Raw genomic sequence first — 23,930 nt, forward strand, 5'->3', positions numbered from 1 at the left:
GGGGGTGATTCTTTCTGCCATCTCCCCTGACTTGCGGCGGGTACTTCAGGAGTTTCAGGCTGATAAACCTGACCGCTGTCCTGTGGAGAAATAGTTTGTTCCTGATAGATGGACTAGTAGGGTAATTTCTGAGGTTCATTGTTCGGTGTTAGCTGGTCACCCTGGGATTTTCGGTACCAGAGATTTGGTGGCTAGGTCCTTTTGGTGGCCTTCCTTGTCGCGGGATGTGCGTTCGTTTGTGCAGTCCTGTGGGACCTGTGCTCGGGCTAAGCCTTGCTGTTCCCGTGCCAGCGAGTTGCTTTTGCCTTTGCCTATTCCTGAGAGGCCCTGGACGCATATTTCCATGGATTTTATTTCTGATCTTCCTGTCTCTCAGAAGATGTCTGTCATCTGGGTGGTTTGTGACCGGTTTTCTAAGATGGTCCATTTGGTGCCGTTGCCTAAGTTGCCTTCCTTCTCTGATTTGGTTCCATTATTTTTTCAGCATGTGGTTCGTTTGCATGGTATTCCGGAGAATATTGTGTCTGACAGAGGTTCCCAGTTCGTTTCTAGGTTTTGGCGGTCCTTTTGTGCTAGAATGGGCATTGATTTGTCTTTTTCTTCAGCATTCCATCCTCAGACAAATGGCCAAACGGAGCGAACCAATCAGACCTTGGAAACCTATTTGAGATGCTTCGTGTCTGCTGATTAGGATGATTGGGTGACCTTTTTGCCGTTGGCCGAGTTTGCCCTTAATAATCGGGCTAGTTCTGCTACCTTGGTTTCGCCTTTCTTTTGTAACTTTGGTTTTCATCCTCGTTTTTCTTCAGGGCAGCTTGAACCTTCTGACTGTCCTGGTGTGGATTCCGTGGTGGACAGGTTGCAGCAAATTTGGACTCATGTGGTGGACAATTTGACGTTGTCTCAGGAAAAGGCTCAGCGTTTTGCTAACCATCGTCGGTGTGTTGGTCCCCGGCTTCGTGTTGGTGATTTGGTCTGGTTGTCTTCTCGTCATGTTCCTATGAAGGTTTCTTCCCCTAAGTTCAAGCCTCGCTTTATTGGGCCTTATAAGATTTCTGAAATTATCAATCCAGTGTCTTTTCGTTTGGCCCTTCCAGCTTCCTTTTCCATTCATAATGTGTTCCATAGATCCTTGTTGCGGAGATATGTGGTACCTATGGTTCCCTCTGTTGATCCTCCTGCTCCGGTGTTGGTTGAGGGGGAATTGGAATATGTGGTGGAGAAGATTTTGGATTCTCGTTTTTCGAGGCGGAAGCTTTAGTATCTGGTCAAGTGGAAGGGTTATGGCCAGGAGGATAATTCTTGGGTTGTTGCCTCCGATGTTCATGCTGCCGATTTGGTTCGTGCTTTCCATTTGGCTCATCCTGATCGGCCTGGGAGCTCTGGTGAGGGTTCAGTGATCCCTCCTCAAGGGGGGGTACTGTTGTGAATTCCGTTCTGGAGCTCCCTCCTGTGGTTGCTAATGGTATTTTTGTGAGTTCTGCCCTTGGGCTCCCTCTGGTGGTTATCGAGTGGAACTGCTGCTCTTTTAGGTAGCTGTAGCAGCTGCCTTCACTAATCGCCTTGCCTAGGTTTGTTATTTACACCTGCTCTGGGCTTTAGTCCATGCCTGCTGTCAATGTTCTTGGTTGGATTTGGTTCTCACCTTGGAATTTTCATATGGCCAGTCCTTGTCTGCAAAAGATAAGTTTTTGCTAGTTTTTGTTTGTCCATTTGTTTGGACTCTATTTCTTTGCAAATATGTCTCTTTTTGTCCAGCTTGTCACTATGTCTTATTCAGGCTAGCTGGAAGCTCTGGGAAAGCAGATTTGCCCCTCCACACCGTGAGTCGGTGTGGAGTTCATTTTTGTAAACTCTGCGTGGATTTTGTAGTTTTTATACTGACCGCACAGTATCCTTTTCTCTCTGTCTATCTAGTTTAGTATTGGCCTCCTTTGCTGAATTCTGATTTCATTTCTATGTACGTCATTTCCCTCTCCATTCACAGTCAATATTTGTGGGGGGCTATCTTTCCTTTTGGGGGTTTTCTCTGAGGCAAGATAGCTTTCTATTTCCTTCTTTAGGGGTAGTTATTTCTTAGGCTGTGAAGAGGTGTCTAGGGAGAGTCAGGAACATCCCACGGCTATTTCTAGTGTTGTTGTTAGGATTAGGGACTGTGGTCAGTAGAGATACCACTTTCTCAGAGCTCGCTCCATGTTGCGTTTTAGCCACCAGGTCATATCAGTGTGGCCTCTTAACCACCAGGTCATAACAGACATCCCATCTTAATTCCAGTCAATTTTGCATTGGAAAGTCAAACGGCGCTCCTTCCCTTTCTGAGCTCTGCCATGCACCCAAACAGTGGTTTACCCCCCCACATATGGGGCATCAGCATACTCAGAACAAATTGTACAACCACTTTTGGGGTCCAATTTCTCCTGTTACTCTTGGTAAAATAAAACAAATTGGAGCTAAAGTAAATTTTTGTGAAAAAAAGTTAAATGTTCATTTTTTTTTAAACATTCCAAAAATTCCTGTGAAACACCTGAAGGATTAATAAACTTCTTGAATGTGGTTTTGAGCACCTTGAGGGGTGCAGTTTTTAGAATGGTGTCACACTTGGGTATTTTCTATCATATAGACCCCTCAAAGTGACTTCAAATGTGAGGTAGTCCTTAATAAAAATGTGTTGTAAAAATTGGTGTTGTAAAAATGAGAAATTGCTGGTCAACTTTCAACCCTTATAACTCCCTAACAAAAAAAATTTGATTCCAAAATTGTGCTGATGTAAAGTAGACATATGGGAAATGTTACTTATTAAGTATTTTGTGTGACATATCACTGTGATTTAATTGCATAAAAATTCAAAGTTGGAAAATTGCAAAATTTTCAAAATTCTCACCAAATTTCCATTTTTTTCACAAATAAACGTAGGTAATATCAAAGAAATTTTACCACTATCATGAAGTACAATATGTCCCGAGAAAACACTGTCAGAATCACCGGGATCCGTTGAAGCGTTCCAGAGTTCTAACCTCATAAAGGGACAGTGGCCAGATTTGTAAAAATTGGCCCAGTCATTAACGTGCAAACCACCCTTGGCGGTAAAGGGGTTAAAGATACATCTGATTTTCTTTAACAAATTGACTCCATTTATGTTAAGGAGGACATGCTCCTAGTCACATGTGACGTAGAGTCACTCTATACTAGTATTCGCCACGAGGACGGCTTGAGAGCCGTCTCACAAATTTTTTATCTATGACTAGTCTCTTCGCCAGTGACACTGATTTTTTGACTATTCTTTGAAATTTCTTCTGGCTCACAATTTTTTTCTTTTTAATGGATCCTTCTTGCTACAGCTCCAGGGGACAGCCATGGATGCTGCTTGTGTACCTTCATTCGCCAACCTGTTGCTGGGGCTGTGGGAGAGGGATCTTTTCTCATCAGATTGGAGCTCATCGATGGAGCGGGTTATATTTTGGGCCCGCTACATCGATGACATTTTTCTGATCTGGCGAGGTACTCCTTTTGAGTTACAAACCTTTGTTCAGGAGTTAAATAATAATCATTTGAATATAACTGTTACTTAGAATTTGATTTTCTTCAGATTTACTTTCCATATATCCTGGTGGAGAGAGATGTGAATGGCTTACTTCGTAGCAGTGTTTTCCGTAAGGATACGGCAGTGAACTCTGTATTACATGCTTCCTCCTCCCATCCACCCCATGTGATTAATGCTGTTCCCACTGGCCAGTTCCTCCACCTCAAGGGAATTTGTACGTCCAATGAAACATTTGAAATTCAAGCCGAGGACTTGAAAAATCGTTTTTTGGATTGTGGATAGAGCAAGAGCCATTAATGCTAACCGCCACCAACTTCTTATTTCTACCCCGCGAGCTAAGAATAACAGTCAGGTAAAATTGGTCACACAGTACCATTCTCAATCGAGGGAGGTGTGATAGCTAAATACTGGTCTGTATTTCTTGCCGACCCTATCCTTAAGCAATATTTGTCATCCCTGTGGCAAGTGTGTGGCATGTCCCAACATTGATTGTGCCACCCATTTTATGTCTTCTGATGGTCGAGAATTTACAATCACTTAGACAATCAATTGTTCTACCACTATGTTGGTATACCACGGGACATGTACTTGCAACAAGATCTACATATGACTTAGGATGCGTGCCATTAAGGTATGAGCACGTGAACATGTCCGTGATATTCTGGCGGCCGCTAAAGAGGTTAATTTCTTTTAAATATTTGCTTCAAATCTCAGTCCCTTAGTCTCTAGTTCCACTGTTGATCTTCTAATATACTTGCTGAGTGCGCATGCGCATCGGCACTCCGTTGCTGGGCGTCTGCTTCATTGTGATAAAATGCAGCAACAGGCGATCAAAGGATCATATTAACACCAAAATGGTACCAATAAAAACATCAGCTTGGTGCGCAAAACACAATCATTCACCTTAGCCCCAGATCACGAAAAATGGAGACTCTACAGGTCTTGGAAAATGGCGCCTTTTTTTTTTTACCAAAGTTTGGATTTTTTTTCACTATGTAAATAAAAAAGAACCTAGACATGATTAGTGCCTATGAATTCGTAATGACTTGGAGAATTATAATCTCAGGTCAGTTTTAGCATTTAGTGAACATGATAAAAAAAAACACATAAAACAACTGTGGAATTGCACTTTTTTCAATTTCACCGCACTTGGAATTTTTTTTCCTGTTTTACAATATATGATGTGTTAAAACCAATGATGTCATTCAAAAGTACAACTTGACCTGCACATGGCCATTTTGGCTGAAAAATAAAAAAAAGTTATGGCTCTGGGAAGAAGGGGAGGAAAAGAATGAAATCACAAAAAAAACAAAAATGCTTCAGGCCATGAAGGGGTTAAATTCACCCAAATCCCATTTGAAGTGTGTATGGTTCCTTTCTTATAATGTTGTTTGAAAATTTTTAACCGATGTCTGCAATATATTTTTGCATTTATTGAAATCGGGGTCAGATATGTATTTCTGGGCTTTTTCTATTAGGCTATTACGTTTTTTGGTTGAGTCTTCAAAAAGTATTTGTTTCTTGGTTAATAGAATTTGCATGAACCTGAACAAAGACTCAATTGGCTTCCAAGCTGCAAACAATTGGGGGCTTGCAGTACAGGGTAACAGTTGGATTGTGATTCGAAAGCCTCTGGGTACAATTTTATTTTTTATATGATTTTCGAGTCCTTTAATCTCCCACCATGCTTTATGTTTAAGCCAGATATATGTCCTTAAAGAGTGATTTTAGAGATGGATTTTCTGCACATTCAATGGGGGCTCCACTAGATGAAAATACTTGATTAGCATACCCTAACCATAGTTCAGTGTTAATGGGGCCTGATAAAAAAAAAATTGCCAAACATAGGCTATTATGCCTATATTTCATGTATATTTGGGGTCTTCTGACATGTCTTAACCATTAAAGGTTTGCTTTATCTGCCTATTTCACCTGACCTCCCATTAATTATTACTGCCTATAATAGGGCTAGCAGGGAAAGACAGAGCTGTTGATGAGTGGGGGCACCACATCTCGCAACCTAATAGGGTGACAACCTCTGCTGTCAGGCAGTATCAGATTTGTTAAGAAAAAGGGACATAAATTTATCTGAGGGTCCATTATCAAATTATTTAATTATCTACATAACTGGTATAGCAATTACCTACAAGAGAGGGAATATATATTGGAATTATAATCTCCATGATCATTTACTATCCCTTTCTTGTTAGGCTAACAAGCCTTTACCATATACTCATTTTGGACAAAGTCTACTATATTCTATACATTTATTTTTCATCTCTAATTACACACTTGTCTTTTCCCATCTGCTTATAACAGGGACAACTAGATAAGACGGGCAGCCGCTGACGAGTGGGGGCGGCACAGCTCATATCTTTTAGGGTGCTAATCTCAGCAGTTAGGTAGAATCAGCTGAGGACATTAGTAAGGGATTTTGTATGTTTTATAGGCTGTTATCATATCTGGATACTATTATAGAAGCAACTTTATTATGTAGAATTATCCATGGTCTGATTTTAGGTGAATTTTGCATCTGATATATTTGCTTTTTGTTATGTGTCTATTACACTGGGTTTTGGTGATTTTTAGAAATCCGAAAACAATAAACAATATTCTTTTAAGGGACTATATGTTCACACACGTCAAATTATTCCCTTGTTCTGCTGATATTTTGGACCATTAAAGCGAGTTACGAGGTGCATATTTCAGCAAAAGTGTCATCTATTAGCTCATGCATTTATCACGTGCAATGTTGTTGGTTGTTGTTACTTGTAGAGACTTACAGTACAAAGCTGCTGAATAGACTAATGGATCTAACAGTATGTGGCCAATAAGCATGTACAATGGCATGGTGCACTCTGTATCTGTGTGACTGGCCCCTAATACAAGCCTCCTCTGTTTGTATTTAAAATATTAAGCTTCCACCCCCACTCATGGATAGTGGGTGTGCAAGTGGTTGTCCATCAGCATTTTGCCCCTTTGCTACCTCCATTCTATACCATTAGGGTCTGCAGTAAACCGGTGTTTTAGACATGAATTGGTGAGGCCTTCTTCAGACGCCTGCTTTTTTTGTCCATTTGCGGTCCACGCACATCCATTGTAATCAATAATGGTGAGCACATGTCTAGTTTTTCCTGTACAGGAATTACCATGATGTGTGAAGGAGGCTTAAGTATGTTTTTTCTCAGCAATGTGTCCAATTTCCAAACTGAGTCAGTTCTCAAGATGGTCCTAAACACAGGAAGCTTTGCAGAACTGATAAAATACTTTCAGCATCTCTTTTGCCAGGTAAGTGCATCATTCTTCCATTATCTTTAAAACACTATTCTAGGGAAAGAGGGGTTGTTTGATCATGCCCCACCCAGTAGGTGCAAAGCTGATGTGGCAAATGGAAAACTTTGTTAGTGACTAAAGTAAAGTAAAGTAATAAAATACTTTTCTTATACCATCAAATTATGAAAAAAAAAAGAAATCCTCTCTTCAGAACTGTCATGACAATCTGTTATGTCATTAGCACTTTTTCATCATGAGTTCAAATTGAAAATTGCAGTACAAATACACAGTAATTTAAAAAACCTACCTAAATGGTATGTCTTGTTGCACAAGGCTTTCTTTCATCTGCTGCAAATAGGATTTTTTGACATGGACATGTACTTCTCTTCCAGGATATATCTCTTCTACAATGTCTGGTTTCCACAAGTCCAACTATGTAAAAGGAGCATTTGGAAATAATTATCAACATGTTTTGTTATATTCATTCTGTGAAAATTATTTCACATGTAATACAGTATACAGGACTTGTGGTATTATATGAGGCATGTGTATGACAACTTGTGTAATATTAAAGAAGCACTGCCATGTATATATTTTTTATTCATTAAATGAGTGTATATGTGCATGTGATGTAGTGTGTGTATTAGTACAGTCCCATGCAGCCGCATTCTCCAGTGTCCAGTGCTGCTCTGCTCCTCTTCTCAGTGACATCACTGCAATTGTGACTAGCCGGGTCACTCAATGCTCTATAGCGAGCTAGAAGTCTCTTTGAGGGCTCGTGCACATGACCATATTTTAAGTCCTAGTGCTATCCGTTAATAAAACAGATAACATGCGGGCCAATGTTATTCAGTAGGGCTGTGCAGATGAACTTTTTTTTTCACTGGCTGAATCTGCATGTGAAAAATAATCACATCATGCATGATTTTCTTCCAAAAATCAGATGAGACTCAACCATTCAGGTCTATGGGTGTGAGAAAAAATTGAACAACATATGAAGCCACATCTAATTTTTACAGATACATTACAGTTCTGCAACATAGGAAACTGTGAATGATCTTGCAAATGATTAATAGCTGCTACATAGGCTTGCACTGTACAAGCCACTTTCAGGATACGAAGAGCGCAGTGTGACCCTCAGGTTTTGCAGAAAGGCGACGTCACTCACAAGAGAAGAAGGCGCTAGACACTGGAGAAAGCAGTGGTAGATTAGATACGCTCACACTACATCACATGCATATATACAGACATATTTTATTAAAAGAAAATACATGGGAGAGCTTCTATCCTACTGCATGGTTTATGATTAGAGATGAGCAGATCGTTTGAAATTCCATCTTGCCAGCTTTGCTGAATTTTCCCCCAAAATTCAATTTGCAGCAAATAAATTTGTGCAAAACTCAAAGAGAGTGAGATTTGAATATTCTATGCATATTTCATCTACCCTTGGGAACATGGAGATGGGACCACTGATCTGTGATGGCCCAGATACCAACAACCAATGTACAAGGTATGATAATCTGCAAGATATCACAGTTGCATGGTATTATGGGGAAGCCAGCATAGCCACACAAAACTGACATGAGCCTGCTCTCTGATCCTTTAGCAGTGCAGAGAATGGCATAGGCAAGTTATTCTTTAGAGTTTGCAAACTAAGAATCGAATCTCGATGTATTTGTATGGAACCGTGAATTTTAGGGAATGTGACTCGAACTCAATCCTCTGCAAATCAATCTGCTCATCAGTACTCAAGATACATTTTTATGCATAAAATACATTTTTTAAATATGTAAAATTAAGGAAATTATTAACCTTCACAAATAGACACAATGGGCCCAATTCACACCAGTCTTAAAGATGGTTCATGCTAAAGTCAGCCTGTATTTGGAGTGTCTGACAAGTGGGGTGCACCACTGTGCCCTACATCTGAAATCTCACTGCAGCTTGGGACCGGAGTGAGATTTGTAGTGGCACAGCTTGTCATGAATTTGATGAGCTGTGGCAGCACAGCACCCACCGTGCCCCCATCCAAACCCAGTTCTGCCTATGGCAGAAATGGGAGAAACTGGTGAGAACATACCAAAAATTGCAAAAACTCTGAGTTGTGCCTACATTTTGAGACTTTTCAAAGCTTTTATGCTAGAATTCTGTAGTGAATGCTTTGATGAATTTGGTCCAATATGTATATTAGGAAGTTATCCCGTTATTTCACTGAACTTTCTTCTTATGAAATAATAAAATCAAGTTTTAGAAATTGTCAGATATCAATACAGAGAAGTAAATTATCACTTTTGGGAGATTTCAGGTATTGGGTGTTAAGAGAAAAGCAGCATGGGGGCTCCATAGTGCTACGTCTCCATGATGAGCTTTTGGTGAGTTTTTGATGTTGAAGATTTTCTGCAATATTTCTGCACCAATTAAGTAATATAGATTACTTGCATTTTATTGAAAATGTGCACTGTAAAACATTTGTCAAAAAAAAAAACACATCATGAGAATGTAGCCTTAGATATAAGAAAAATAATTTTCTGCAACACAATCTGGTTGCTGTTAATCTACCCTTATTTCTGTATAACTACAGAAAATACAAATATAATATCTTCTTACCCGCCATTGTATTAACACATCCTGCAGATGCTGCACTTGTTGGGCTGTCCGGGGTGTTACTTTTAGCACTTGGTTACTAAAATAATCAAAATTTGCCATAATGATGAGTATGTCATCTTATTTCTGGTATACTGTTAGGCTTGACTATACGACAACCTTGATGAACTCCCCCGCCCCTTCCCCCCAAAAAATGCAGTTACTTTATCAGATCTAACACATTTAAAAGTTTTCTTAACAAATAATAAAATATGTTGTACATTGAAAATATCTAGACAATATTAAAGCTTTACAATCATTGCAATTTGAATGAAGATTTCACACCTAAAATGGTGTTCTTCATAGAAAGGGGTTCTGTCACACGCTTCTGCAGTTTGGGTTCCCGCACACACCTCTGAATTTTTTTAGCCCTTGCAAATATGACATGATTTTTTAAAAGATTTTAATGTGTTTCTTTACATATATTTTTTGTTTCATTTGTAACTAGCATTTTGCCATTTTCTAAAGGCCTATAAAGAAACTGATGAGGAAAAACACCACAAAAACTTTGCATGCAGAGCATGCAGATTTTGTAAAAGGAAAACTGACTTATTACGGCAACAAAATTGCACAAAGCATTATGCCCATGTAGTGCATTTCATTTTGCAGTAGAGACAATGTAAAGTTTATAAAACAGCTCACCTCTCCCTCCAATAAAACACTCTGCATGAAAAAAAAAAAAATTTCTCAGAGGAATGCCTGTGTGTGAAACTAGTCTAGTAATAAATAATTAAATTAATTTGTCACACTTTATAAATGTTAAATCCATGGATCTGTGACAGTAATAAACTGAACTCTTCATTCTTTCTTTGACTGATGTTTAACTATTCAGACAATGAGTTTAGTGGTTGAATTGTTTGTTGGCCGAATTAGGTTTTACAACTTTTGTGCCCAACTTGGAATTTTTCTATAATTACCTGTGATGTACAATTTATATGTTAAACCAATACTTCAGTTAATGCGTTATGGATGACTTTGCACACGTCTTTATGGGGTCATAAAGGAAAAAAAAATATTTTGGTAATATTTAAGCACAATATTTGAAGATTGACTTAAATATGGCCATAAAAGTATAATTTGATTATGGAAGAATATTTACTAGAAAAACATCACTCACTTCTGACATAGGCTCCTCAGGACATGTTGGCTTTTTATGAGTGTTTATTAGGCTACGTTCACATTAGCGTTACGCTAATGTGCGTCGCTGTTGCGTCGGTGACGCAGCGGCGACGCAGCGCCGACGCGCCCCTATGTTTAACATAGGGGACGCGTGCGTTGTTTTGGTGCCGTTTTTCGCCACGTGCGTCGTTTCCGACGCTAGCGTCGGACGCAAGAAAACGCTACATGTAGCATTTTCTGTGCGTCCGATTTTCGTCAAAAACGACGCACGCGTCGCAAAACGCGCGCGTTTTTGCGCGCGTTTTTCCGTGCGTCGCCGCTGCGTCGCCGACGCAACGGCGACGCGACGCTAATGTGAACGTAGCCTTAGCCTGAAAATGTCACAAGGTTCATGCAAAAGCAAATTTATTTCCTTCAATTCGAGAGGTTGATCTTGGCCTTGTTAGTCAGAAGGACTTGTGTCAAGGGAATAAATATTTATATTCTTTAATCTAGCTATTCTATAAAAGATTAGAACACATAAGACAGTGTGTCATGTACTGAAAGCTTTATTCACTCACAGTTGTGTGATGAAAAGAAGGGAGATGGTGCATTTTATTTTTCTCTCCTCATAAATAGCACATTAAAAGTAAATGAACCCCTTTTTGACATTTAACTTTTTCCCTCTTTCTTCTCATTATGTAGTAAAAATGACATGGCAACATAACTGTCCAGGTCAGTGATACAAAAAATATTTAACCCCTCTAGGGGGTATATACAGTACAGACCAAAAGTTTGGACACGCCTTCTCATTTAAAGATTTTTCTGTATTTTCACGACTATGAAAATTGTAAATTCACACAGAAGGCATCAAAACTATAAATTAACACATGTGGAATTATATACTTAACACAAAGTGTGAAACAACTGTAAATATGTCTTATATTCTAGGTTCTTCAAAGTAGCCACCTTTTGCTTTGATGACTGCTTTGCACGCTCTTGGCATTCTCTTGATGAGCTTCAAGAGGTAGTCGTCGGAAATGGGCTTCCAACAATCTTGAAGGAGTTCCCAGAGATGCTTAGCACTTGTTGGCCCTTTTGCCTTCACTCTGCGGTCCAGCTCACACCAAACCATCTCGATTGGATTCAGGTCTGGTAACTGTGGAGGCCAGGTCATCTGGCGTAGCACCCCATCACTCTCCTTCTTGGTCAAATAGCCCTTACACAGCCTGGAGGTGTGTTTGGGGTCATTATCCTGTTAAAAAATAAATGATGGTCCAACTAAATGCAAACCAGATAGAATAGCATACCGCTGCAAGATGCTGTGGTAGCCATGCTGGTTCAGTATGCCTTCAATTTTGAAGAAATCCCCAACAGTGTCACCAGCAAAGCACCACCACACCATCACATCTCCTCCTCCATGCTTCACGGTGGGAACCAAGCATGTAGAGTCCATCCATTCACCTTTTCTGCGTCGCACAAAGACACGGTGGTTGGAACCAAAGGTCTCAAATTTGGACTCATCAGACAAAAGCACAGATTTCCACTGGTCTAATGTCCATTCCTTGTGTTCTTTAGCCCAAACAAGTCTCTTCTGCTTGTTGCCTGTCCTTAGCAGTGGTTTCCTAGTAGCTATTTTACCATGAAGGCCTGCTGCACAAAGTCTCCTCTTAACAGTAGTTGTAGAGATGTGTCTGCTGCTAGAACTCTGTGTGGCATTGACCTGGTCTCTAAACTGAGCTGCTGTTAACCTGTAATTTCTGATGCTGTTGATAAACTTATCCTCAGAAGCAGAGGTGACTCTTGGTCTTCCTTTCCTGGGGCGGTCCTCGTGTGGGCCAGTTTCTTTGTAGCGATTGATGGTTTTTACAACTGCACTTGGGGACACTTTCAAAGTTTTTCCAATTTTTTGGACTGAGAGACCTTCATTTCTTAAAGTAATGATGGCCACTCATTTTTCTTTACTTAGCTGCCTTTTCCTCGCCATAATACAAATTCAAACAGTCTACTCAGTAGGACTATCAGCTGTGTATCGACCAGACTTTTGCTCAACACAACTGATGGTCCCAACCCCATTTAAAGGGCAAGAAATCCAACTTATTAAACTTGAAAGGCACACCTGTGAAGTGAAAACCATTCCCGGTGACTACCTCTTGAAGCTCATTAAGAGAATGCCAAGAGTGTGCAAAGCAGTCATCAAAGCTAAAGGTGGCTACTTTGAAGAACCTAGAATATAAGACATATTTTCAGTTGTTTCACACTTATTTGTTAAGTATATAATTCCACATGTGTTAATTCACAGTTTTGATGCCTTCGGTATGAATTTACAATTTTCATGGTCATGAAAATACAGAAAAATCTTTAAATAAGAAGGTGTGTCCAAACTTTTGGACTTTTGGCCTGTACTGTGTAGATACATTATATAAATATATATTTTTCAGTGGGAACAAAATAAAGAATGAAAAACAAAAGTAAAATAAGTAAAAAAAATTTCTGCAAGCCAAGCTAAACTTTTTATACCATTTTGGTTATATGTATTGATAGCTCTTTACTGCATTTCTTGAGAGAAATGCAGCAATTGAAAAGACACAATCTGAAGTTTTGATTATGTTTTTTCTTTTTGGTGCCCGCACCGCTCCCGACACTTTAACCCGCCAAATGCTGCGATTGATATAGTTTACATATTTAGCAGGCATGCAGAGAAAGGGAATCCCCTTTGCCCTTTGATCGGCACCCCTCAATGTCAATGTGGAGGCCCGAATGTTACCATGAATCTCCAGAGCAAGTAAACTTGCTACATCATGCTCAGATCATGGTGTAGCATGTTTGTATGTCAGTGCAGCGCTGACAGTTTATTATGCATTGAAATGCTCCTGTTTTGCTATGCATTATAAGTGATCAGACTGCAAAAAGTGAAGGTCCATAGTGGGACAAAGTAAAAAAAAATAAAAAAGGTGAAAAAATTGTAAAAAACATATATGAAAATAACAAAATAATAAAAAAAAAAGAAAATGTACCCATAAATAAATATTTTCATGAAAAAAAAGGTATATTTCGTATCGCTGTGTCCTGAATTACCCAACCTATAGAACTGTCCTACCAGTTAACCCCTTTAGAGAACGCTTTAAAAATAATAAATAAAAAACTCGGCAAGAAACAATGCTTTTTCACCATACCGCTGAACGAAAAGAGGAATAAAATGCGATCAAAAATACGATGTAAATAAATGTGATATCTCTGAAAATATTATCTTGTCCCACAAAAAAAACAAGCCAAAAGTTATCGCTCTCAAAATGAAGTGACGCAAAAATAATTTTTTCTATAAAATAGTTTTTATAGTGTAAAAGCACCAAGACATTAAAAAAGTGATATAAATATCGTATCTCTGTAATCGTACTGACCGGAAAAATGAAGCTCCCTTATCAATTTTACCACACGCGGATCTAAATAAAAAAAAACAACAATTCCTGCAATGCTGGTTTTTGATCATTCTGCCTCCCAAAAATTGGAATAGAAAATGATCAAAAAATGTTATGTTCCCGAATGTGGTAGGTACCAATAAAAATGTCAACTTGTCCAGCAAAAAGCAAGTGTTTCAAAGATCACAGTAAAGCTTGGCTCACATTTATCCTATTTTCTCTGCTAAGCACTGGCACCAGGTTATCCTTGCAAATCTCTGAAATACATGATTGAGACAGAAGCCCGGGCAGAAGATTACCTATTGAAAGAAAGATGGAGGCACTGCGGATGCTGTCTGATCTGTGATCCGGCGGTGTCTGTCTTTATAGGCTTGTGTAAAAGTGCCTTCAGCCACAGTTTTATGCACCTCTGAAAAAATGACAACACTGAACAGAGGCAAGATGGAGTACAGAGTAAGTTTGCTGCCTCATTATTGTGATTGGATTCTTCTGAGGTTTCATCTAAATCACATCACTCAGAGATTTAGATGAAAACCTCAATGTAAGTGCTCAGCGTAGAGTGCAGGAAAAATGTGATCCTTAAATTTATGTAAAATGTTCCTAACAAAATCAACTCAATCCACAAAAAAAGCAAGTTCCCACTCAGGTCTGTCATCTGTTAACAGAAATATAGGGGGCTTTCACGTTACTGGTAACACCAAGGCTCTGGAAAAGTGAAATGGCTCAGTGCAATATATGGGCACTACAACGTAGTAGTCGCTACAGCTTACTGGTCACTACAGCATACTGGTCACTACAATGGCAGTTTGCAATTTTCACTCAGCAACAGACACTTCTGGAAAACACTCATGGAGTCAAAATCATCCCTACACCTCTTGATTAATTCTCACAGGGGTATAATTTTCAAAATTGGGTCACTTGAGGGGGGTATTCTGCTCTTCTAGCACTTAGGGGCTCTGTATATGGAGTCCCCATACTATTCTAGGAAAATCTGCTTTCCAGGAGGCAAATAGCGCTCCGTCCCTTCCGAGTCTCACCGTGTGGCTAAGTAGTACTGTACAGCCACATGTGGGGTATTTCTACATTCAGCAGTGATTGTGAGACAAATGTTGGTGTCATTTTTACCCATTTCTCAGAGTGAAAATGTATAATCTGGGGCTAGAACAAAATTTTGGTGGTAAAAATTTTATTTTTTTTTCACTGCCTAATGGTATAAAATTATGTGACACACCTGTGGTGTCAATACGATCACCGCACCCCTAGATTAATTCATTGAGAAGTGTCGTTTTTAAAGATGGGTCTCTTATTGGGTTTCTGCTGTTCTGGCACCTCAGGGGTTCTGCCAATGTGACATGGCCCCCACAATCTAGTCCAGCAAAATCTGAACTCCAATTCATCCCTTTTGAGCTTTGCACTGAGCCTTAAAAGTAATTTTTGAACACATATGGGGTATCAGAGGATTTAGGAGAAATTGCACACCACATATTAGTGTTAGGGGTCGAGTTCCTGCCTTTGCACAGGGGGAATCTCGGGCCATCTCCGCTGCAGGGAATGGCCCTGTCCTTGTGTGCGCTCCAAGCAATATTGCTGTTGAACAACTCACTGAGAAAATTCGCCAAATTTCCATTTTTTCACAAATAAACGCAATTCATATCTCACAAATTTTACTACTATCATGAAATACAATATGTCAAGAAAAAAAGTCTGACAATAAGTGGGATCCGTTGAAGTGTTCCAGAGTTATTACCTCATAAAGTGACACTGGTCAGAATTGTAAAATTTGGTTTAGCCATGAAGGTGAAAATAGGTTAAGGGGTGAAGAGGTTAAATAATAGGTGCAGAAATAGCACATAAATTCTGCACCATCAAAAAATCCCCAAAAATGCACTGTGGACACACAAACTTAAAATCTGAAATGCTTATGGCCTCTAAAATCTCCCCCAGCAAACATGGAAAGATGGATCGGGCAGTTTCAAATTAATCAAACTTTTTGTTCTCCCAAAAACATAAGCCTCCTTTTAGTGTTGTTGTTAATATTATTATGCTTTGTTACTGAAATAGTTTCTATATTTGTCTATTTTTATGTATTTTTCTGCATAATTGCTCTGAAATTCTATGGGGACGTTATGTGCGCTATGATTTTGAATAGAGTTGTTATTGTGTTCACAGTAAATCCAGATAATTAACCTGAGCCTCAGATGGATAATAGATTTTTGTTCTTTAGGCTGAAAGCGTTACATACGCCTAGAATCATACATAGAAATAAATTGGCATGATACACGAGAATGCTCCCTAATAATCTAAATCGGCCATTCCTAATATAACCTAAAACCAACTACCATCTGACAATACAAACAGTAAATCTACACAATGTTGAATTTGAGCAATTTACGCCCTACGGCCAAAATAAACCGTAGTGGGTATGCATTGTGGTTGCTAATGTCAGTTTGTTACATTTCTGGGGAGAGTGCAACTCTACCACAAGTGTGCCATTTTGGTAGGTACGGCCAGGTACTTCAAGTATAAAGGCTCAAACAAACACAATATCTTGGAAAAGCAAAGACACAGACATGTTCAAGTTTAATTTGGTGTTCGTTGTTTTAGCTTAAGTGATGTTAAAAAAGGGAATTATTGGTGAGAAATGTAATGCAATGGTTACATATAAACAGATACAGCAGTGCATCTTCACATATGTGTTAAAGGTTTTAGCTGGAGCCTTTGTTACAGAATTTGCTCACAATGCTAGAAAAAAAGTCTCTCATTATTCAGAGCTACTTTGTTTGGTAAAATGTTTGATTCCATGAGGGAAACCTGATGAACCCTGTTATAGTGAGTCAGAGTCACTAATATCTGAATTTGGTAGAGAAAAGCAGGCAGCACCTGACAAAGGCTCTTTGCTGCGGTTTACATTGCCATTGAAGCCTGGTTTAATTTATGGAAGCCTATTGGACTGCGGCCTGAACCTTTTGGATTTCTATACCAATTCACAGCCAAGGGATTTGTGACCACTGGAGTGGAAGCACTAGTGCAGTCTTGATTCTATTCGTTGTTAAATTTGATGTGTACTCCAAAAAGAGGAAAATAATTACTTCAGACTTTGAACTCTCAAATCTCTTGTGTTTCAAAAAAAGTACTGTTCCATGTACATTCACATCTTCTAATATTGGAAAGGGGCCGAATACTTTTTAAGATAATTCAAGATATTATTTTTTTTATTTAACATTTTTTGCTAATATTTTGTGAATTGAAGTAGAACTCAAAAGCCTGTTCTCTACTGTGAGTATTGAAGTCTCATATGAAACTAACACTAATGGGCTTTGTCAATGAGTTAGGTGCATTGGTGATAACCATAATCTGCTAGCAGGCTGTCAAGACAGTAGATAATCAAAGTCAGTTTCTTCCATGTTTCTGGATGCTCCAGTCACTTTTCATAGCTAGATGTAAACACTTTTAAATGAAAAATACTTTATACCTGTTTTTATATTGCGGAAACAATAAAAAATATCAATTTCCTTATCAAGTACATTATAGTAAGGAATACACTGGACCCTGGCAAGTGTATTTTTGATCATCTATGTAATTAACATTTCAATGTAATTAAGCAAATTAAATTACCGTAACTGCACAATAATGTTTTTTGGGGTGTTTAAAAATCTACAAAATAACAATACGAAATAATATATTTCCATACTTACCCATCATACTGAACCTTAACACATGTCCCTTTATTTAGAAGAAATCCCAGCAAACATATGGTCCAGAAAAAGTGTTTCATCCTTTCTCTTCAGGACTTGGATTGCTAAAGGCACCGGATCTGCTTGTTATGTGCAATGAATTCAGGTATAAATGTGTAGCCTGGTTGACCCATGCCATAAAGATATTATCTGCATAATCTACACTATCTCTGTGCCAATTAGTTTTATGAGAGTGTCGTAAAACCTCAGCATTCCAACTTATAGGCTTTATCTTCAGTATCTATATCTTCATCTGTAGATCTGTTACTTACTGAATGTCAAATCTGCACAATAATAGATAACACATTTTCAGTTTTTGCTATTAATAAACTGTCATTTTCTAGTTTTAGACATTGTTAGATTTGAACTGCTTCTAAATTTAACAGTAACACAGTCCGCAAACATGATATTATGATCCTAAACTACAGCCACATAGAAAACTCACATGCAAACTCCCTAAGGGTAAGTTCACACAGGACTTTTTTGCTGCGTATTTTTGCTGTGTTTTTATGTTAATTTAGGTGTGTTTTGGTGCATTTTTTGGTGCGTATTTGGTGCTTTTTTTGGTGCGTTTTTTTTTCTTTTTTTCCAGGCTAATGTCTTTGGATTTTCAGCAGCAAATAATGATACCTGTCTTTTTGCTGTGTTTTTGCTGCGTTTTTTTCAACACCCATTCAAGTCAATGGGTGAAAAAATGCAGTAAAAACGCTGAAAGAAGTGACATGCTCTATGTAAAAAGCAAAGCACAAAATACTGATTAAACAAAAAACCAATGTGTGCGCATGAGATTTCTGAAATCTCATAGGCTTTGCTGGTACTGTAAAATGCAGCTGAAAATTAGCATAAAAAAGCAGCAAAAATACGCAGCAAAAAAGTCCTGTGTGAACGTACCCTAATACTGACAGCTGCATGATAAAGTCACCACCAATATAGTTATTCAATACAGAAGCTCAAACTTACAATCCAAAATTCTGCCCACAATGTTCTCAATAATGTACAAATTGCAGGTAGTCAAAGATAGTCTGGATCTTGGCGTAAGATAGTTCAAGGTTCGCAGTGTCGCCTTAGGAGGAAGGCAAGTAGTCAGTGATCAAAGCATTGTCCTGGCACCAAATCTTCAGAGTCCAGGGATTCCACATTACTTGCTTTACTATGTGTACACAGTAACAAAAAACAGTTACTAGTGTAAAGCTTACAGTTAATGTTCCAACCAAGTGTAATGGTAGTAGAAAGGATTTTTCACAAGTTTTAGCATGCTAAACTGGCACTATCATGGAATAGTGGCTGGAAAGCTGAGTACAATGTAATTTCTTTTTAATTTAGGTTCACTTGTCATTTATGATTAGACCAAGTGGCCGTTAACAGAAATTCTTTTATGGAGGTGTGAACTTTGTCTCCTGTATGACATTGACCAAGCATAAGCAGGCCACAACATACAGAGGAAAAACACACTCTCATAATAGGTTAAAATATGCTTTTTCTTGGAAGAGACATGTAATGACAGACAGTCTGCAATCTCACTGATCTTATTGCAGAGCTGTAGGTGATTGCAAAGTGTTTGGAGTTTAACTTAGATCAGTGTGATAACAAAAACCTTTTAGCTTTCACTGCAGTCAGTGTGAGATGAGGGGGACATATCAGACATGACAGCACTGTTAGATGAGAGCTCAATTCTGCTGTCCTGCCCACTTGACACAATAACTGCTGTGAGAGGACAGCTAAAAGGTGTTTGTAATCACACTCATCTCTTCTGTTCTCCCCTTTATAATCACACACAGCTCTACAGCAAGACCATTGAGGAGATCAGTCAGGAGATCAGATTGCCTATCATTGCACTCTATTCTTTTTTATTTATTGTGACTACTTTTAGGCTACATAGTCCACATTCAAACTACCTACCTTTACTTTACCTAATTTAATTACTTTTTGATAACTCGACCCCACCTTTAACTAATTATTGCAATGTTATTATAGCTATACAAATGGTGTGTTAGTATATTTTTCTCCTGTAATTTTACTTATTCCATGACTTCCTCCTGTACAGTAATAAAGATTTTAAGCTCTCAATTGAACAATTTAAACATTTGATATGGGAGAGCCGGCAGACAGCAATCTAATGTGTATGGAAGACATTAGTGTTCAAAGAGATTGAAGTATTACTTGAGATCCCTATGTAAGATGATGAACTGGACTGGGGGTACCACACTTGCGGCAGTTCCAGAACTGTTGGGACTGTCACCATTGTTGCACGGGGGAGAGCTTTCTTGCTCTGACCGACCTATGCACTTGTTAGCAGGGGGCGGGTCGGAGATAAAAAGGGCTGCGAGAGGGAAGAAGAGAGGAGTCCTACCGGGAAGACAGAGCGCACAGCAAAGTGAGGTGCAGGCCTTGTTATTGGAGCATCTCGTGAGCGTGGGTCCACCTTTCACAACCCCTGTGACTGTGTCCACTGCTTGCGGACATCAGACTTCTACAAACCCCTCATCCTCCATTCCTGGAGGTGACTCAGACGTGAGACATTTGACTGCTGTGTGCGTGCGGCCTAGCTAAGATCAGGTTTGGGCCAGAGTATTCTGACTCCTTACCCGCACACCGCGGAGCAGAGCCACGCTCCAGCGGTATCGCATATAGAGCCGAGATGACCCCGGGATATCATGTGCCACTGTTGTCGGTGCCACCGTTGGAGACTGAGACGCTGCAATCAAGAAGCCGACAGACTGATAAGTTTACTCTTTTTCCCCTTTGGACATTCGTCTAGCCACTGTTTCCCCTATTCATCCCTACAGCTCCAGCATTGCTATATACCCTACCTCCCATACTCACTTTCTCCCTGCAAGCCTGCAGCACTGCCTATCAGATTGCTGATCTGACACAGTGCTTTGCAAAGTGTCAGATCAGCGATCTGACACTATAGCATGATGACCCACCCTGGGACAAAGTAAAAAAAGTTAAAAAGTGTAAAAAAAAAAAAAAATAAAAATTCCTAAATAAAGATAAAATATACCGTATATATTGTGCCAATAAATACATTTCTTTATCTAAATAAAAAAACAATAAAAGTACACATATTTAGTATCGTCGCGTCCGTAACGACCCGATATATAAAACTCTCCCACCATTTAAACCCTTCAGTGAACACCGTTAAAAAAAAAAAAAAACACCAAGGCAAAAAACAACGCTTTATTATCATACCGCCGAACAAAAAGTGGAATAACAAATGATCAAAAAGACGGATATAAATAAACATAGTACCGCTGAAATCATCATCTTGTCCCGCAAAAAAAGAAAAAGTGATAGTCCTCAGAATAAAGCTATGCAGAAAAATTATTTTTATATAAAATAGTTTTTATCGTATAAAAGCGGCAAAACATAAAAAAAAGATATAAATGAGGTATCGCTGTAATCGTACTGACCCGAAGAGTAAAACTGCTTAATCAATTTTACCAAATGTGGAACGGTATAAATGTCCCCCCCCAAAAGAAATTCTTGAATTGCTGGTTTTTGGTAATTAAGCCTCCCTAAAATCGGAATAAAAAGCAATCAAAAAATGGCAAGCGCCTGAAAATGGTAGCAATACAAATGTGAACTCATCCCACAAAAAACAAGACCTCAAATGACTCCGTGGACCAAAATATGGAAAATTATAGCTCCCAAAATGTGGAGACGCAAAAACTATGTTAGGGCTAGCGGAACGCACCAAATTATAAGAGAGATGGTATAAGGTGCGTTCGCAGCCCCGGGTCCACCGTGCAGAGATGGAACCTGCTGCTGAGTAATGACGGACTATATGGCAGTACAATCTGGATACACACACGGGTTAACTTCACCCTGTGTGAAGGAAGCAAATCCTGTTGCGTCACAGGGCTGCAGTATCGCACCAAGAGCGCAAGCAAAGAGTCTCAGGAATCTATCCCAAGACACAGGGTTAGAGTACGTTCAGACCACTTGCGCTCGACACCGCAACTGGGGTGTCAAAGTAATAGAAAATATAACTTAAAGCACAAGAGTGCGTGCTGTGCAGCTTTGGCGGATGCCACTAACCACCCATACTTGGGATAAGAAAGCGTTCTATAAGCGCACGGCGCCGCACTGGCGGTTACAGCAATAGACACTGTATCGTGTGTCTTTATGTTGACAGCTTAGTCGGGTGCTAGACAGCAAGCATCCACCTTTTGGGAACAGTCATACACAAGGGAGGGGATTTTAAAGAACGACTTGCACTCATCAACACACACACGATTCCAAATGTACACTAGCGCATAGCCGTGCGTCCATGCGAACCTTTTATAGCTGCAGCAAGAACAGGACCTTGCCAGAAGGACCAATGGAAGTCAGCCACAGAAGAAGAACACCTTCAGGACCTTCCTAAAGGACCAATGGGATTTGCTGCAGTATCTAAGCATGTGACCCTTGATCTCCAATGAGAGATTTTGCCCTGGGCATGCTCAGAAAGGGAAGAGCAGGACTTAAGCCCCCGTCACACACAGCGAGATCGCTAGCGAGATCGCTGCTGAGTCACAAGTTTTGTGACGCAACAGCGATCTCAGTAGCGATCTCGCTATGTGTGACATGTAGCAGCGATCAGGCCCCTGCTGTGAGATCGCTGGTCGTGTCAGAATGGCCTGGGCCATTTTTTGATCATTGAGGTCCCGCTGGGTAGCACACATCGCTGTGTTTGACACCTTACCAATGACCTCGCTGACAGGACGTCCCATTGAATCATCATGAAATAGCATCGTTCTACAGGTCGCTACAGGTCGCCGCATCGCTACTGCGTCGTTGGGGAGATCGCACTGTGTGACATCTCACCAGCGACCACATAGCGATGCTTGAGCGATCCCTGACAGGTCGTATCGTTGTCGGAATCGCTCAAGCGTCGCTATGTGTGACGGGGCCTTTAGTCCCAAAAACATCTGCTTACCGCTGCCCAGTATTGGCTACAATGGCAGAAGCTGGAAAGGCAGCAGTAACCAGTCATCCAGTATCAGCCTGAGCCAGACACTTGGACTGACATCTCCGGTGAGCAGACTCTAATGCGGTTGGAGAATGGGAGACCGCAGCGGAGATGGTTCGAGATTCCCCCTGTGCAGAGGCGGGATCTCGACACCTAATTAACTATTTTTTGCAATAAAAAGCATCTTTTAGTGTGTGACAGCTGCCAATCATAAAAATCTACTATAAAACCCACTACAAATAGTAAATTAAACCCCCCATTATCACCCCCTTAGTTAGGGAAAAATAAAAAAAAATTAACAAATGTATTTATTTCCATTTTCCCATTAGGGTTAGGGTTGGGGCTAAAGTTAGGGTTAGGACTACAGTTAGGGTTGGGACTAAAGTTAAGGTTAGGTTTGGGGATAGTTAGGGTTAGGGTTACAGTTAGGGTTGGGGCTACAGTTTGGGTTGGGGCTAAAGTTAGGGTTTGGGTTGGAGCTAAAGTTAGAGTTAGGGTTGGGGCTAAATTTAGGGCGAGAGTTGGGGCTAAAGTTAGGGTTAGGATTGGGGCTAAAGTTAGGGTTGGGGCTAAAATTAGGTTTAGGGCTACAGATAGGGTTGGGACTAAAGTTAGGGTTAGGGTTGGGGCTAAAGTTAGGGTTAGGGTTTGGATTACATTTACGGTTGAGAAAAGGGTTGGGATTAGTTTTAGGGGTGTGTCAGGGTTAGGGGTATGGTTAGGGTTATGGTTGGGATTAGAGTTAGGGGTGTGTTGGAGTTAGGGGTCTGGTTAGGGTTGGGATTAGGGTTAGGGGTGTGTTGGGGTTAAGGGTGTGGTTGGGATTAAGGTTAGGGGCGTGTTTGGGTTAGAGGTGTGATTAGGGTTAGGAGTGTGTTCAAATTAGGGTTGGAGTTAGAATTGGGGGGTTTCCACTGTTTAAGCACATCAGGGGCTCACCAAACGAGACATAGCATCTGATCTCAACTCCAGCCAATTCTGCGTTGAAAAAGTAAAGCAGTGTTCCTTCCCTTCCGAGCTCTCCCATGTGCCCAAACAGGGGTTTATCCCAAAATATGGGGTATCTGCATACTCAGGACAAATAGGCCAACAACTTTTGCAGTCCAATTCTCTTGGTACCCTGGGAGAATAAAAAATTGGGGGCTAAAAAAACATTTTTGTGGGAAAAAAAAGATTATTTTAATTTCACTGCTCTGCGTTATAAACTGTAGTGAAATACTTGGGGGTTCAAAGTTCTCGCAACACATCTAGATAAGCTCCTTGGAGCA

At 39.9% G+C, this 23,930-nt stretch overlaps 1 protein-coding gene across 1 annotated transcript in view; it reads right to left on the minus strand.

Annotated features, from left to right (window-relative positions):
* Positions 1-18,796, minus strand: part of LOC138644868 (carboxypeptidase O-like) — a 285,082-nt gene extending 266,286 nt beyond the window's left edge. Inside the window, exons 1-4 of the mRNA XM_069733760.1 lie at positions 18,669-18,796; positions 17,670-17,992; positions 9,422-9,497; positions 7,122-7,246 (exon numbers count right to left, since the gene is read on the minus strand). Coding sequence (XP_069589861.1) covers positions 7,122-7,246; positions 9,422-9,497; positions 17,670-17,749 — 281 coding nt within the window. The 5' untranslated portion in view covers positions 17,750-17,992; positions 18,669-18,796. The remainder of the gene's footprint in view (positions 1-7,121; positions 7,247-9,421; positions 9,498-17,669; positions 17,993-18,668) is intronic.
* Between the last annotated feature and the right edge of the window lie 5,134 nt (positions 18,797-23,930).

The sequence above is a fragment of the Ranitomeya imitator genome, chromosome 7 (assembly GCF_032444005.1).
Source record: "Ranitomeya imitator isolate aRanImi1 chromosome 7, aRanImi1.pri, whole genome shotgun sequence".
In the NCBI taxonomy this organism is placed as follows: domain Eukaryota; kingdom Metazoa; phylum Chordata; class Amphibia; order Anura; family Dendrobatidae; genus Ranitomeya; species Ranitomeya imitator.